The sequence below is a fragment of the Salvia splendens genome, chromosome 6 (genome assembly GCF_004379255.2).
Source record: "Salvia splendens isolate huo1 chromosome 6, SspV2, whole genome shotgun sequence".
Classification (NCBI taxonomy): Eukaryota; Viridiplantae; Streptophyta; class Magnoliopsida; order Lamiales; family Lamiaceae; genus Salvia; species Salvia splendens.
In genome coordinates this window covers 15,653,265-15,671,817 of record NC_056037.1, presented here as the reverse complement: position 1 = coordinate 15,671,817, position 18,553 = coordinate 15,653,265, and the positions used below count along the sequence as shown (strand labels likewise).

The following is an 18,553-nucleotide window of genomic DNA, read 5'->3' as shown; positions in this document are numbered from 1 at the left end:
AAACAATAGCCCAAATAGCATACATAAACCAATATTCCTCAAATCCTAAATTAATCGTTCCTCCCATATCCCTTCCCAACACTCGCCGTTCCTCCCACCCGCCAGCTGCCATGGCAGCCGATTCCCTCATTTCCTCCCTCTAATCGGCGGAACGGCTGAACACCAGCTTCCCACTAAACATCAGTCTCACCGCCGCCGCAAGGCACAATACCGTAGTCGTGCCTCTCGGCCTCCATATAAACCAAATCCATCTATCTCTCTCGCTCGCTGGCTCTCTCTCCCTCGCCGCCCCGCCTTCCTCACCCCTCGCGTTGCCCCGCCTGCACAGTCGCGTCGCTGGCGAGCGACGCCGACTCTTCTCTCTATCTCTTTCCTCTCTCATCGCTCTCTCTTTTCTTACGCCACAACCGCAGCTGCTTCCGCTTCCACGCCGACGATGATACAATCACTCTCCGGCTGTTAAAGATTGGATATTTGGATGAATCTGGAGATGGGCGAAGCAACGGCTAGAAATGCCATGATAGGGAGATGGAGGTGGTGGGTCTGCACAAATGCAGTCATCACCGTCGGGCTTCTCTCTTCTTCATTCCTATTATTTTTCTTCTTCTCACATGTAATAGTGTTTTATTATCTGTAATTTCCTTGAGAAGCTTTCTCTCTATTGGACCAATATTTGCCCAATCAATTTTGCTGTTTCTGTCCAATGTTGCCATATTGAGAAATGACAAAAAGGTAACCACAATAGCTGCCCACTTTCCCTCCAAAAAGGGTAATTTGACTTTTCAGCAAACTGTCACTTTAGATTAGTATAGATTTATTTCATTTCATTTCGTTCTTTTCATTGTGGGTTTCAAGATTAAAATTTAAAAATGTTTAATAGGAGTAATAATTTGAAATTTGTGCAGGCCTTCCTCTTAACTCTAAATTAGTTTATTAATCCCTTACCAAATCTATCTCACTAAATTAGATTATGAACCCCTTTCAAATCTACCTCACTTTTGGTATTAGCATAGTACTTTTTCTATTCTTATTAATTGTCTGTACTTCATGAAAGTAAATTTGCATAACAGGTTTATATAGTAATGTTCTAATTCATTTGAGATATTATTTCATATATTATTTTTCAGTTTTCACATTTTAGCATTTTCAGTTTTAGGGACAAATTTGACTATTTCTATTTGTTTTTATACTCTATTCTCATATTTCTCATTTATGTCTCTTAACTAGTTACATTTTTTAATACTTATACTCAATTTATGTTTATGTATTGGAATAATATTTTCTGTTTAATTTGATGCTTAAACTTTATTAAAACAATTATTTTATTTCTTCATTTTATCAACCTTTGAAAATACTATAAAAACTTGATCGTTTAGTTGTTTTATTTTTATTTATTATATTTTCCTACAATTTTACATATGTATATATTTTAGTTATAAATAAACAAAAATGTAGTATTTCATAGTACTGCAAAACTTTAGTCATATTTTATCAGATATCATCTAACATTATAGGAGTATATAATATTTGTATAAAGGAATATTTTGGAGACTATAAAAATTAATTTTATTTTAAACACATGTTAAGAGAGAGAAATGAAAGCATAACAGAGCACTGAGAGGAGAAAGAGAAATGACTAATGAGAACAAATAAAAATTGTCAAATTTTTTCTTGAGATTGAAAAAGATAAAATAAGAAAGATATAGTAACACTTAAATCCAGAAATTGTCAAATTATAAAATAAGAATGATATAGTAACACTTAAATCCAGAGATCTGTGATGCAATTTATTTATATGAAGTACCACAATATACACTATGCATTCACCATATGCTAAATTTGCAATTTATTCTATTATAGTAGTACTAGTAATATACATGAGTAACATTTTCCAAAAACTTAAAATAGGAAGAAATGTGAATGAAATACTGATACCGAATCACTGATAAATGAAATGAATGACTATTCTTAATTATGATTCGTAAAAAAATATAGTACTACCAAATAAATAAATAAATGGAGAAAAGAATCACCACTCAATTCCATCAACATTAATTTAGTTAGTTGCTCTCCTTACACAATTACATTTACATGTACTAGAAGGCTCGTTTGGTTTACTTGTCCTAAGTTTCCTAATATTAAATGTGATGTATGAAAAATTGAAAATTGTAAATCACCTCGAAACACAATACATAGTGCTCCCTCCGTCCCACAATAATTATCATTTTTTTCCATTTCACTCCATCCTACAATAATCGTCACACTTCATTTTTACCATAAATGATAAGTAGGTCTCACATTCCACTAATTTACTTCACTCACATTTTATTATAAAACCAATAAAAAAGTATATCCCACATTCCACTAACTTTTCCACCCAACTTTTCTTTACATTTCTTAAAACTCATACCCACAATAAAAGTGACAATTATTATGGGACGGAGAGAATACTAGTTTTTCTGAATAGTTTTTTGACTAGAGCCAAATTATGAAAATAAAGGATGAAAGTCATGAAACATCCAAACTCAAGATACTACAATTATTAATGTCTCATATTCAAGAAGTATAATGGGAGGAAAAATAGTAGAAAACCTATGCTTTGTAAACAAAACTACAGAAACACAACACGACCCATTCTCGAATAAAAGCTAACTATCCAATGTGACAAAAAAATACTAGTACTACAAAATTTAACTCAGAATGTAGAATGTCCTTGCAAAAACAATTCCTTTCGTTTAGCTTAGGCCTCAACTTCGTCCACAACATGTAGAATCTTGCCAGTCGGCTTTGCGAGCAAATCTGTGTATTCCTGGAACGGAGATTTTGAGAATCGAGTCTCCCTCCAGAAGTCTGGAGTTAGGAAGCCATATGTCTTCAACAAGCAATCGAAAGTTGCCTGCATGAAAAAAGTTCAAATCACTCGCCATAAGCTTTACTCAACCATGGAAAATCATTATTGAATATCAACTGTTATTTAAACAGCATTGGATACATTTACTGAAGCATGGCAAATCCAATACAGCATACAAACTGAACCATGGAAACGCAAATATTGTATACAAACTGAATCATGGTTAATCAAATACTTGCACACAAAACATTGGTGGCATGGCTGGCGAGTGGGTGGAGAGTGGAGTCTGAAAAGTTTGCAAAATGCCGAAACCTATTTTAATTATGGGTAAATGGTCTGGGTTTTTTATGAATGGGTTAAAGAGGAAAGACGAATGTCAATACGCTGCCACAGATATGGCAGCCACTACAGCAAAACTGCCATGCCACGCCATGGCGGTTAGGTTTACTGATAACACCGCCACAAGTTACCCACAAGACCAACACAAAGTAATATTCCCTCCGTGTCACACTTTCCTTTTTAGTTTTGTCACACAAAAGATGTCACGTTTCCTTTTTTTAAAAAGCTCTATCTCACACTAATATAAATATACTATTTTTTCTCACCACCTATCACACAAAACAACAGTCTCCCAAAATCCCAAGTCATTCCCCAAATATGCCATCTATTATGGGCCGGAGGGAGTAGTATTTGATAGCATTGTAGCTGACACAACAAAAATCGAACATATGAAGAGAAGTAACAATATACCAAGGCATTTACTTTGAGTGGGTGATACAAATTGATAGAAGCTCAAAAACAATCAATCCACCAAAATAAACATTGGATTAGACCATCAGACTCCATAAAGGCCTAAAAAGATAAAGAAACTATAGTAAGTACTCCCTCAGCCAGTGAAATGTTGTCCAGTCCGTAAAAAGTTGTCCACTTTGCTTTTTTCTATTTTTGGTAAGTAACCCCACTTTCCCCCAACTCTTTAACTTCACATTCTATTATAAAACTAATATATAAATGTGGAACCTTCATTCCACTAAAATTTTCAACCCATTTTTCTTCATATTTCTTAAAACTCGTGCCGCGTCAAACTTGGACAATATTTCATGGACGGAGGGAGTACCTAATAAGAGAGCCACAGTCCATACATTGTAACCGCCTCAGCCCTAATTGGGGATTTATGAACCATAATCAAAGTATAATGAGTATCGAGCTAAACAAAACAAATTGAAAGCGAGCATAAAAGAATTATACCTTGACGAAGTTGCCGAGGGTTTTAGTGGATCCACGGGAGCAGGTGAACACATCATCGATACCGGCCATCTGCAGCACCTTCTTCGGCACACGCGCAGCCACAATCCCTGAACCATGGGGCGCCGGCACCATCCTCACCAACACGGACCCGCTGTTGCATGCATAGGTGTGAGCTGACGTGTGTATGCAACGTAGGAGGTGATGCATGCACCTAGTCATTCTAGTAGGGTACAAATGAAATAAAGAGCACGAGATATATCCGGATTAGCGTGTGGAGGAAGTGTGGTTGGCATGTGGAGGAAATGCTAACCGAATGATGAGCTGGAGATAGCAGTATATAAGCATGAGGGACCACATTTCTGAAGGCTGCCAATTGAGTGATTGTCGTGGGCTAGGATCGTTGATCCGAGGCAGTGTCTGTTACTTCATTCCTCTGTTATTCCTTTTGAGTGTAATCTTTCGCTTTCATTCTGTTCTTATCAATAAAGCTCATCTTATCGCATCTGGGTTACGTTTAAAATTGTTGTGTGTGTTCTATTTTGAGAGTTCACTCCACGATTGTGGCTGGGTACTTAACAACTTTCCGGTCACCTTGCACGGCACCGTGTGCGGCTTACCGATTTTATTTCCCCAGTATCCCCTCCTCACGGGGATCACCGACAATTTCGCCAGAATAATCGCGCCGCGAATCGCCGTCGCCACCTCCTTCGAGCACTTCACGCCGAGCCCTACATGGCCGTTGCTATCGCCGACGACGACGAACGCCTTGAATCGCGTCCTCTGCCCTGCCCGCGTCTGCTTCTGAACAGGCATGATCTTCATGACCTCGTCCTTGAGCGACGGACCAACTAGGGCATCGATTATTTGGTATTCCTTGATCGGGAGGGAGTGTAGGTAGATTTGCTCGAGGGATTTGATCTTGCCGTCCCTCACCAGCCGGCCGAGCTTGGTGACGGGGACCCATTTCTCCTCTTCCGCCTCACGGCGGGGGCGGCGTCCACGCCCCCGGCCGCCTCTATCTCCGCCGCGTCCGCGCCCGCCAAATCCACGGCCGAAGCCGCCGCGGTCACCTACGCCTCTGTTCGCCATTGTTGTAGCTGGGAGATATGAGAGAGAAAGCTGAACGACTCTGTTTGAATGTGCAAAACCGTAGATTAGAAAGGGGGGTTTTGATACAGATGATGGGCTGTTAAACGGGCTCAGGGGTTTAGCTATTGAAAATGAGAGTATTAATTCTGGGCCTAATTAGCTTCAACACTTGGCCCAATTTTATTTTATTACTGACTATTCTTTGTCCCTGAAAATATGAATATTTGATTCAGTATAATTGAAATTGCTTAAAATAAAAATAACTAATCTCACTTACTTTATTTTTTCTTTTACTTTATTTAACTCTTTTCTCCTACTGGATTCTTCCTTTTAACTTTCTTTTACTTTATTTAACTTTTTTCTCCTACTGGATTCTTCATTTTAATTTATTTTATCTCCGTTTGATCTAATAAAAACACAATTTTTCTAAATTCAATACCAAAAAAATGCCACAAATAACAAGTTAGACGATAAATATTAGTAATAAAACACGTACAAATATATATGCACACGCATGCGCACATACACCACGCATAGTTTTAATTAATAGATAATAAATTCCAAATATATTAGGATTTCCTAATTATTGAACAGTTTGGTCTTCCACTAAAATACTTGACATCTTAAACTTTGATTAAAAAAATTCTCATGTCATCACACGAACCAATGTACTACCTCCGTCCCGCATTAACTATCACATTTACTTTTATGCACTCATTTTGTAAAAATGATAATAAATAATAGTTAAAGTGGAAAATAGTAAAGTAAAAGAGAAAATAATGTAAAGAAAACTCTTCTCTACCTTATTTTCTCTCTTATTTTACTATTTCTCGACTTTAACTATTTATTATTATTTTTACAAAACGAGTGCATAAAAATAAATGTGACCGGTAATGTGGGACGAATGTAGTATTACTCAATGATAAACAATTCTCATTTTGTGGTATATTGGATTGTCATTTAATTTGTCAATGTTCACAATACAAGCCATGTATAATGATAATACTCGACAGCCCACACTCGATCCCAAAATATAAAAGCCATAATTCATAAAAAATCCCACTTGATTTAAAAGCGTAGGCGGCCGCACGTAGCAACAAATATGAGTAACATAAGAATAAAATAACACGATTGTTTTGATACTTGATTGAAAGCCAATAAAACCTAAGAATGACATCTCAACCACAAACATACTCCCTTGATTCTTTGAACTTAGTAAAATGCACATAAATATTCCAAATAATATGGATAGCAAAAAACAAAATAAAAGGGTGAAAAAGTTTAATTTTATGTCTGGAAAAGGATATATTATGAGTAGTGCATAGCTTACCTTTCCGCAGCTCTCATTATAGACGTTCCTCATCTCTCATTCAATAATTAAATTAATCCAAAATTAATTATGTGCTTTTATAATAAAGCCAAAAACTTAGGGTAACATATTTATTACACATGTAATTAACACTTTCTTATCTTAATTAACACATGCCCAAATAGTGGAACTTGCATCATTGTAATAGCCATAGCCTTTTAATTACGTAGGGTTAATTTACTATGAAATTATTTAATTAGTGGCTCTTGGTGCTCTTTATAGACAAGACATTCTCGCCAATATGAAGATGATAACCCCGATTAAAAGTTGAAAACCTTGAACGCAATTATTCTTATTGGTTGGTGATACGAAAAATGTCTTTCTAATGATATCCTTATATCTAAAAAATCCCTAATAATATATACAAAAAACCCCTACATCATATCTTTCTAATGATATCCTTACTATAAACAAAACTTATTTTTATTTATTTATTTATATCGCATCTTATTATGGGGGAGATTAGGGTGCCAACACCCTCTAAGTAAGTGCAAATAACAAACGTATATAAGAAAATATCTAAAGTTTTATAGGAAAAATCTAGATATTTAGAATATAAAAGAATGAAGTAGAGAATTCTAAAATACGTTAGTAATGACTATAAATATGGAAGAGTTTTATCGTTTCGCACAAGTTGAGAAGTTTGTTCCTTATTTTGCCCACATCACTACACCTCATAAATAATTTCTCATATATTCCACCTACTAGAAGATCCAGATCCATAACTCCAGATCCATAACTATTATAAAAAAACAATTTCTTGATATATATTGAATTGAGTGGAAACACTTCCATTTTATAATGTATGCTCCTTCTTTATTGTTCCAAGTTAATTATTATAGAGAATTTTATATAATCCTCCAACTATATCTTATATTCCAACATACTTTGATAAGACCAAACTGAAGTGTGAAATATGGTAGACGAAATGATGACTGTGTTAGCTAATTTTAAAGTCAGTAACGGCGATCAAATTTCCATCTTGGTGCAGAGTAATTCAAATGCACACTCTCAAAGAAACTCATGAGAAATTCAGTTCTAATTTCCACTGGAGAGGTTTCAATTCCACGCCAACTTGTTATCATGTTATGTAGCAAGATGTTGGGAATAAAAGAAATGTATGGCTGAATTTGAGGATAGAGTGTTCCTTATTTTTCGTACATCACCAACCCCTCACAAATAATTTCTCATATATTCCACCAATTGTCCTCTTTAAATATTTAGGTTTAAATTTGATCACAATCCTCTTATTCTATGCGTATCAATATAAATGTTTAAAATATTTATCAGATCTAAATATTTATACTTTACCTATATTAATTTTGATCACAACCCTTCTCTCTTATGAAAAAAATAATTTCTTGATATATATTGAATTTCGCCACTCAATTCAATATATATCAAGAAACACTTCCGTTTTATAATTTATGCTCCTTCTTTATTGTTCTAAGTTAATTATCATAGAGAATTTGATGTAATTGTTCATTCAACTATTTCAATGTTCTTCAAATATTCCAACAATAATTCAATGTGATTTTGTAGTAAAATCAGTTGTCCATTTATTATAAATTAGTTAAGAAAGAGGTAATTAAAGGGGAAGTATTATGTTAATAAATAAATCAGAAAAATTAAATGAAACACAGTTTTACATATCATTGTGTTACCTGGGATCTCTCTCCAATTATATTAGATTATGCATACAAAATTTATGTTTCCTCAATTAAAATCAAATAAAACTAAAAACTTTTCCAGCTTATCCAATTATAGTATTTGATTATGTAGTATGTTTCCTCAATTAAAATCAAACAAAACTAAATACTTTGCCAGCTTTATAGATTGGTTATTGTGGTCGGTGCTGTGAAGCATGTTGCGAATCTTTTCATTGAATTCCGGACAATCTTTTTATTTATAACCATATTCAATTAATTAGTTCTGACCTTATGCAGAGACAAAATAATATTGCACGTACAAAATCATATTGATCGTACTACTTTATTCTTTAAGACACACTTATCACTAATCAGCATGCGTTCGTAGTAATAAATTTTAAGATTTTAATAATTTATCCAGTATTAAGCTTCAAATACGTAGTAGGAGTACTTATTAAATTTTAGTTTATTGCATTTGTTACACTGCGTCTAAATGTTGGTTGCGAATTCTTGTTATTAATTAATAGATAGATTTTAAACCAATTTTAAGAACTTGATTAACATTAGGTGTTTGATCTCGAATGCATCATCCGCCCCCCAAAAACAGGCCTAATAAAATATGATACAAGTTTTAATTAAAATGTTGGTATATTAGGATGTAAGCAATCAGGACTTATCTTTAAGAAAGTATTAATAATAATTAATTATACACAATGTGAACATAAAAAGTGGTAGGTCATGTAAGGGAATGTATAAATATGTTTCAATTCAATTAGACTCTAAAATTTGAGTAATATGTATGGATAAATATAATGCGATCTTGTAATTATCTGCCTGCTCATTAAATATTTAGATAATCATTATTGATCTATAAAGTAGTTTTTCGGCGACTACTAGCTACTACATAGATTGTCTTAAACTTCAATTTTCACTTCGAAAATATAAGTCGATCTGCTAGTATTGTTTTATTCTTTTAATTTGATGTTATTTTAAAAGAATAAAGAATGCAGATAGATAATATTAGTGAGGTGCCTAAGGACTAAAAATATAGTTCTATCTTAATCCATATAATCACTACTCTTATGCATTTAAGTTTACATATTTGGCTGGTTTTTAGCTAGGGACTAAATACTTACGAAATACAAGAAATAGAAAATCTCATTTAGACAAAAAGGGAGTTTAGCTGCTGATTAATTAATTTCAAGCTATAGAAGTTGACAACATCATGCAACTAAATTATTCAACTGGATCGATCATATATCGTAATATATTATATACATACATACAATGAGAGAGGGTGATAGACTAGCTAGTGCTTAAGAAATAATTTTTATAAAGAAGGAAGAGCAATATAGTAATGAGAAAGGAAAACAAGAAAAGTACAAGATGAAGGTATAATTCTAAGGCAATAGCAGTTTTGATTTATATATATGATGGAATCCCCCAATTCAAACTCAAGGAAGCCTTGGAACCTGAAAATAATTCCAAAATAGCACTTACATTTTGTTAACAAGAAACTAAGTTGTACATATAAATAAGACAGTGCTTTACTGATAAAAAAACACACAAAATTGGAAGAACCTATACTGTAATTACCCCATTAAAAAGAAGCGAAACTGGAAATTATACAGTACTCCCCCTATCCCCTATTAAAATTGACATCAATTTAATTTTTCGTCCGTCCCCAGTTAATTGGTAATGGAACCCACGTTCCAGTAACTTATTTCACTCACATTTTATTTTAAATTTAATGTATAAAAGTAAGATTCACATTCTACTAACTTTTTCCACCTACTTTTAGTTACGTTTCTTAAAACCTGTACCGGTATCAATTAATAGGGGACGGATGCAGTACTACTTATATCTGTATGCTTATAAATAGGCATGCATACACTTTAAACTGGAAAAAGTCGATGATTAATTTTTTTTCACTAGAAAATCTACATGTGTAATGGAAAAGTTGATTGGGAGAAGGCATCTCAGGTGTTTAGTGATGAGATGAATAAAATGAAATAGTAGTAAAAAAGTAAAATAAAAGTGTAACCGATGGAAAAAAGAATGGAATTCAGTGCAGAGATGAATTAAAAAAATGAGGGATGAGCTCCAATTTCCAATGCAAGTATTCCATAAATCAGGGCCGACATTGCAGAATCTTTCTTCGACTATCACTATCGTTTTAGATTGAGTGAAAACGATGGGCTAAGAATTTACCAGAAAGTAGCTTTCACCGTGCTGTAAACCCTGCATCACAATTCCGTATTCGTTCATCTCCACCGCCAATCCCGACGAATGATACACCACAAAATCCCCCCCAAACATCGCTTTCACATCCACCGGCCCTCTCCCCACCTCCGTCGCCACCCCGTTCACGAACACCGTCATCATTTCTGCACCACCACCAACAACAACTTTAGGGTTTGACAAAAATCAATTAATCCATCTAAAATCGAAATAGAACAAGCCATGATTTACGAGATTGATTTTGTGAGTGGCAGAAAATGGGGCTTTGCTCAAAATCCTGCATAAGCCCGGGGTAACCCGACAACCCGATACCACAGCCCGAATTATGACCCTCGAGCCCGAAAGAGGACGATGAGGAGGAGGAGGAGCCCGAATTGGGCATGGGGTAGGAGAGGGGATTGGGGGAGAAGGTGTGGTCGTAGCGGATTTCGGAGGGGTGGTCGGCGGCGGAGAGGGAGGCCTGGACCTGGCGCTGGCGGCGGCGGGAGCGGGAGCGGCGGTTCTGGAACCAGTAGAAGACGTTGGCGTCGGCGACGGAGCCGAACTTCTCTAGAAGCTTCCGGATGCGGACGGTCTCGTCTTTGGGAGGGTTGACCATGCCGCTGTTGAAGATGGTCTCCAGGATCAGGATTTGCTCCGGCTTCGGCGTCCACCGCGACCGAACCGGCTGCTCCGCGGCCTCGCCCTGCTGCTGCTGCTGCTGCTGCCGTGAAGCGGTGGCGTCTTCCATGTTTGAAGCTGATTTAATTGGGTTTTTTGTTTTGGATTGTGGTGTGGTTTGGGGAGGGAATTGAAGTTGCTACTGCTCTTCAACGCTGCATACTGAATTTATAGGATTGTGAGGAGGTGAAATGACTCTTTTGCCATTGCCTTCATCCTTAAGTACCTTGTTAGTAGAGTGGACTCCAGATATTATATTATTTGTAATTTTGTTTGCATATACTCGTCTTCAATAGTACTATGTCAGTTGGTAGAGTTTTGAGATGGGAAATATTATCACAACTCGGTTCATGATTAAACGTGTTATGGTTGTCTGGTCCGGGTTTTAATAATTGTTTGATTCTATAAATAAAAGTGGATAATAAAAGTGAATGAAACGTGAGTCTTACTTTTATATACTTCTTCCGTCTCAAGAGAGATTGGGCACGGATTTTTTTAATGCATAAGTAAAACTAGAGAGGATTAGAAGAAAAATAATGAAAGTATTATTAGTAGAGAATGAGTCACACTTTATTAAAGATAAAAGAGTTTCTAAATTTAGAAAGTGCATATTTTTGTAGGACGGACTAAAAATAAAAGAGTACATATATTCTTGTGGGACAGAGATAATGATAAAACGTGAGTAGAATGAATTAGTGGAATATGTGGTCCATTTACTAAAAGTAGTAAGAGCATCCACAATAATGTGGACATCCCAATAGCCTAGCACTAGGACATCCCAAAAACACCTTCTGACACGTCACTAGGACATCCCACTACACTGCCACAACACTAGGACATCTCACTGCACAATAATAGTCTAGCGCTAGGACTAGCTGACTCCCTAGCCAATAAAACAAATTGAAAAATATGATTAATTCATTTAATTGTTGGTGTTTATCAAATATACAAAAAAATGAAGTGCAATGAGTTGTAAATATTGAGTATAAATAATAAAATAAAAATAAAAATAAAAATAAAAAAGTGGGATGTCCTTGCTCTTGTCCGTCGTCTGACCACAATAGCGAACGAGAGGACGGACGAGCGCCTCCCACAACGGACAACCTCTTGTCAGTCGCGGACGTCCGTCACCCGCTCGCCGGCTCCAATAGCTGACGTCCGCGACGGACGAGCCGCTAGTCCATCGCGACGTCCGCTATTGCGAATGCTCTAAAAATGACATGAGATAGGAGTATTTATTAGTGGACTTATGAAAAAAAAATTAGACATTTAAAGGTGGAACAAGGGAATAATTATTACTAGTAACTATACGTCCACAAATTTTACGGTAGTTAATTGTATAGTATTCTTAGATTCAATATTTTTATATTTACTAGTACTTCATAATCCAGTATTAGAATTGATTATTCATAATTAGAGTATAGTAGTAGTATATGATTTTCTAAGCTTTAAGTTATAATGATAAAATAATATATTATATAAAGTTTTTTAGAAAATATTGTATAATCATGATGTTACATTGTAATAGATATTATTAAAACAATAAAATTCATGATTTGGATATAAGTACTAAATTTTGTGCAAACGGACTCGAACAATTAAACACGTATTGTTTTAAATTATTCCAATAAGACCTAATTGGTCCACAAACGTAACAATGTGTAATTGTGAAATGAATATGAGAAATGTAACTGATCCACAACTGAATCAGTGTATATATGAAAATTTACTGCCAATTTTCTCATCCATTTTGTTGTACTTTACTCTACTTTTTGTATGGAATGAGAAAAGTATATATGTTGGGATCCGAAAACAATAACTAAAACAATTTAATAGAAAATGTTTCTATGTATATAAATCGTGGCTGAAGTGTTTGTTTAAGTAGTACTCCTCCACATCATAAGATAAAACAACCAAATTTATATATTGATAAAAGCAAACGCTTTATACAAAATTCATATGCAAGAAAAGCAACACATGAACACAATAAAATAAAAACGAAATCAATATAAAAATAAAAGCAATTACTTTATCCAAAATCACTATAAGTAATAAAAGAGCACATTAAAATAAAAGTAAAACTCAGTTTAACTACATCCCAATGTCTAATTAATCTCCAGAACTCAAATAAATCTAATGTGCACACGAATTAAGTCAACTCTAGATTTTATCTAAATATGACTGGTTTTGATTAATGAAACTTATAACTTAATTGACACAATTAACCTTATGTATGGGTGTGGGTGTGGCAGCTTGTGCACGAGGTCATGATTTCAATGTTTTTTGCCTAAAATTTTATAATTTTGTCTGAGAAAACACCTCAATTTGAAGCCTTCTTTTGAAAGATTTGCAGGTTCGGACTAGCCGCAAATATTGAAGTTTCATCAATCTATTAAAATATGCCGTTTTTTCATGAACAACATTATACCAGCACGAGAAAAAACTATTTTATTTTAATTATTAGTCCGTGGCCTTCCAATGCTTTGGGAGAAAAATTACTATGTGTATTAATACATAATATACATGTGAATTACTTTAATTAAAAAAATTTGTGTTAATTAACTAGAGAAATCGACCATGATTGTATATTTAATCTTATTTTACAAATGGATCGATATGGTATTTCTTCATTTTCCATGGGCTAGCATCATATATTATATTAATATAGCATTACATTTTTAATAGTAGATAATGAAAGAATTAATCACAAACCATATAAAAAATGTGGCAAAATCAAGGTTTCCAGCAAAATTAGGGAAACGATTAAAATGTTCAAATTTTTAATATCTTATCTATACTTACGTCAGGAGCTTAAAATAACTTTTATACATGCTCTTTCATATAACTATTTTTCGCATTTGTCTAGTTCTATACATTAATATTCACACACCAATAATTCTGCAAGACCTAATACTATTTGAGACGATAAAAATGCAATTTTCTTAACAATTTTTCGACTAATAATTATTTTAGGACTAAAGCCAAACAAAAAGTAATTCTTTACGTTTTTGAGGTTCATGCACGTTGATATTCGCCATTAATCATTAAAGAATCCCTCCACTTCTTGATAGGTTTTTCTTTGTCGCCCTAATGGGTTCATTGAGAGTGCTACAAATAAAAAAAATTAGACAACTAACTTAAACCTCCTATCTTTCAGGTGTACATGTGCATCTTCAACAATATTACGATATAAATTTGGTGTCTACTAAAAAGCCTGCAGAGCGTTAAATTTTTTTTAACATGAGATGAAGATCATAAAATAGAGAATTTTTTCGATCCATTTCACGAATAAAACTTGATTAATTACCAAACCAAGAAAAGTACTTGCATGTCACGAGAGTTCAGTTTTTATTTCAATCGGGTAAAATCATTTTCTTAACAATACCATTGATTCGCAAATAGGAGTCTCATTTATTGTCAGCATGATTTTTAAGAAGTATTAAGAAAAGTGGATAGAAAAAAATTAATAATATATGAGTCCCACTTTAGTATCTTACTTTTAAATGAAATGTGAGTAGACTGAGTTAGTGGAATGTGCATGAGACCCTAATATCATTTATAGTAAAAATGAATCGGGACTCCTATTCACTGAGAGACTAAAATAAAAAAAAAAAGAGACTTTTATACGCGGATAGTGGAGTATTATCTTTTCATTCAATCCAATAGTTTCCGCTAAATAGAAATGGAATCAAGTTGTATTAGAATGGATAAATCCATTAGATCTATTGATTTATTTGGGATTTTACTTAAAAACATAGCATGATGGATGCCGGTACTTTTAGTACATCCTAGTGGACGGTTGCACGCTTGTATTTTCCGACAAAACTTTTTATCTCTCTTTGACTTATATTTGCTTACATTTGGATAGTACACTTTGTAAACTAATCCATTATAATATTAATTACTACACGAAGAATATTAGCCTTTCAATTGTCACAACATATGAAGCAATGATAACTTTAATATTTTATAGACTAAAGTCCCAAAATGGTCCCTAACATTTGACGTTTTTTTGATTTTGGTCCAAAACATTATCTTTTGGATTTTTCGGTCCCTCACATTTGAAATCGGGCCATTTTTAGTCCTAAATTGACGGAATTGGTTAAAATTGACGGAATGTCACAGTCAACGCGATTAAAATCAATTTTGACCGGATTAACTTTTTTTAAAATTCGATTTTTTAAATCCCCCAAATCGGAAGAACATCAAGTAACCTAATTGAATCTTGAACCAAAATCGGAGCAAAATTGGCAGCAATAGTCACAAGGAATCTCCTTGGTGGGCGAAGGAGGCGCGGGATTATGACAGAGAATGGCTCTCCCAATCATCGAAATGCTGGAAACAATCCCCACAAAATACAAGAACACAACCAATCCAAGAACCCAAGGCATCAACATAAAACCTAAGTAAAACCTGACCGATCCACAGAGCATGAGCGAGAGCGAGATCCCGAGGAGCAGGGAGGCGAATCCCGCCGGCGTCATGCTCTGGAAGGAGATGGCGTCCCACCTCTGCCGCGGAGAGTGGTGGTCGGCGGTGGGCGGCGAGCGAATGATGTTCAAGACTAGAGCGGAGAGCTCGTAGAAGACCTTGGATTGGTGATCCTGGTGGTTTTGGTGGCCCATCATGATGGATTTTTGGCAAAATTTCCGGGAATTCGAACTGGAATTTGATAAGGGTGGCGATTTAAAGATGGGAAATTTTGTTCAAAGATCGAGGTGAATGGATAATCTCTGGGAATTGAAATGGATAAAGCAGCTGGTATTTATCTCCCTCCATCTCAGCTGGTATTCGAACTGGAATTTGATAAGGGAAATTTTGTTCAAAGATCGAAGTGTTGAAGAAGGGTTTTGTTCGAAGAATTTTTTTTTTCATGTTTAAATTTTACATTTTTAAGTTTTTGATTAATTAGGTTAATTAGGTATTAGCCTTAATAAACTATAGTTATAACTATTAATGTGGTCCGTCAATTTTGACTGTTACATTCCGTCAATTTTAACCAATTCCGTCAATTTAGGACTAAAAATGGCCCGATTTCAAATGTGAGGGACCGAAAAATCCAAAAGATAATGTTTTGGACCAAAATCAAAAAAACGTCAAATGTTAGGGACCATTTTGGGCCTTTAGTCTATTTTATAACTAAATTGATATGAGATTTACCAAGGAGTCTCTTGGTTAGTTCAAGTCCAATTAAATTGGGATGTTTTACACATTAATTATTTGTGGCTACCCATCTTGACATTTAATCTACATTAATTGTTATGTACATATTGCCTTTTTATTGTAATAGTTCATAAAATACTATAGACGATCATCAAATTACAAATTACATCATCTCAAAATTTAACTTATTCCTACGTATGGGTGCGTTAGAGTGACACCACTTTTAAAGTAACAACGTGACAACAACGTAACATGCAATATGCGATGCGTAGGTAAGCAATATGCGATATATAGGCAAACGGCTCAACATAAGGTTCCAAGCAACATCGACACGCAATCAGAGCATTATGGTGACACCATAGTTAAAATGACAACCTAAGCAAGCAATCTTTGATACATAGACAAACAATTTGTGATACATATGCAAGCAACTCAACATATGGTTACAAGCAATTTGCGATACGAAATCACATATATTCAGCAACCTGAGATACATAAGCTAGCAAGTTTGCCACGTGAAAGGCTAAGATTGCATATGTTCTCAAGTCTAACGGTCCTCATTAGTGGTAGGTTATCATTTTAATTTGTGTTGTCATTTTAGTATAATCCTTCCTACATATGTATATCCCTTTAAATTGGTTATGTGAATTTGTTTAAGTGGGTGAAATAAATGTAAATAAGTTAAAGAATGGAAGTGATGTGAAAGAACATAAAAGTTGAAGGTAGGGTTTGGGCCATGTGAAGAAGGAATCAGAAATGCATGGATACCGGGGAAAGTGGAAAGTTAATTAAATAAAAAAGAAAGAAAGTTCCAAAATATCTGCTCAAATAGTTGTAATTCTTCTGGCATTAAGGCAGATATGAACTCCCAGTTTCCCACATATTCTTAAATACTTATTAAAGAATCAAAGATAGAGAAGAGAGGCTCACAAAGGTTGGCTTACTTTGTCCAAACCTCTACAATTTGAATGAGAGACAGAGAGAGAGAAAGTTCAAGAAGATCAGAAAGCAAAGGACAACTACAAATGTAAAACCGACTTCGCCTTGTTCTTACATGAGTCGCAGTTTTCACTGTCCTAGTTTTGCTCTTTTCAAGCATCATTTTTTTGTATTCAGATAAAATAAAACCCAATTAATTGTTTGTAGGGGACGAAAAAAGACAGATCCCTTTTTTTGTTCTTGTTGGTTTTGTGCTTATCAATATATTCTCTAAAAAAATTGGGAAATTAGGGTCCGGAACCAACAAGCCACTGATGCTATATTTACTGGATTAATTATTTTTGTCAGACTTAAGTAAAGTATTTTTTTAAAATATGTTATATGCATCTATATATTAATTAATAGGGCAAATTTGGGGGGATACTAGGTTGATGTTGAAACCTCCGCCATACTAAACTTGGGAATCCACTACTGTTCCAAAGTTTAATTTGGGGAATTTTCTTAAATATATAACTCGAATTTCTAGATTAAAAGATTTAATATGATGACATTATTAATTTATTGATTTTTACACAAACAAAAAATATTGAAAACAATATCAAGTCTTAAGACATGAACCATTCTATGGTCTACTATTAGTCCGACAAGCAAGTAGAAAATTTATTTAGTTGTTCATATTACACGTGATTTCATCCATCAAACTTTAAATCGGAATATAATCAAAATACACACAAATTGACAACGTGATTACTGGTGCAAGTCTTATATATGTTGATTGGATTAAAATTTAATACTACGAAATTTTCGAATAACAGTTCACAAACAGACATCGATGTAACTGAAATCCTCAACATATTGATTGAAGAAGAAATGTCTTACCAACTAAATTTTGTTTCGGTAAAACAAAAACTTAAATACCACAGGTGAGTGAAAAAAGAATGTTTAATTTTGCGTAATTTTGTTAAGTATGATATGTTGAATAGAGAAGTTTGTGTGTATTTTGATTATATTCCGATTTCGGTTTGGGGGTACGATAAATAATTATAGCGTAAATCTTCAATATCCGATCCTTTTTCTTCTTTTTAATTTGTTCTCTCAATCAAAATTTTTATTTTTATTTTCAATTAAGATTATACTTTGTATATAGATGTGAATTATTTTTAAATTAGTGTTACTACTACTTAAATGACATTCATTATTCAAAATAAAGGTTCTTAGATTTATATATTATAGATAAATTGTTTTAGCATTAATAGTGTGTTATCTTTTAATAATTTATCTTTTTTATGGGTTATTTTACCAATAAATCATCATTTGGCTATTTGAGCAATGTTTCAATTATTT

The 18,553-nt window shown here is 34.2% G+C and overlaps 3 protein-coding genes across 3 annotated transcripts; all 3 read right to left on the bottom strand.

Moving 5' to 3' along the window:
- Positions 1-2,584: 2,584 nt before the first annotated feature.
- Positions 2,585-5,447, bottom strand: LOC121806958 (40S ribosomal protein S2-4-like). The gene is made up of 3 exons (XM_042207135.1): positions 4,677-5,447; positions 4,100-4,250; positions 2,585-2,896 (listed from the first exon to the last, which is right to left on the bottom strand). The coding sequence occupies exons 1-3, from the start codon at positions 5,186-5,188 to the stop codon at positions 2,741-2,743; spliced, it is 819 nt and encodes a 272-aa protein (XP_042063069.1). The 5' UTR covers positions 5,189-5,447; the 3' UTR covers positions 2,585-2,740.
- A 4,958-nt stretch (positions 5,448-10,405) lies between these two features.
- On the bottom strand, positions 10,406-11,218 carry LOC121806957 (WUSCHEL-related homeobox 11-like). The gene is made up of 2 exons (XM_042207134.1): positions 10,679-11,218; positions 10,406-10,614 (listed from the first exon to the last, which is right to left on the bottom strand). The coding sequence occupies exons 1-2, from the start codon at positions 11,175-11,177 to the stop codon at positions 10,406-10,408; spliced, it is 708 nt and encodes a 235-aa protein (XP_042063068.1). The 5' UTR covers positions 11,178-11,218.
- A 4,103-nt stretch (positions 11,219-15,321) lies between these two features.
- On the bottom strand, positions 15,322-15,732 carry LOC121808864. Its single transcript, XM_042209435.1, has one exon. It carries the CDS (start codon positions 15,730-15,732, stop codon positions 15,322-15,324), a length of 411 nt encoding a protein of 136 aa, XP_042065369.1.
- Between the last annotated feature and the right edge of the window lie 2,821 nt (positions 15,733-18,553).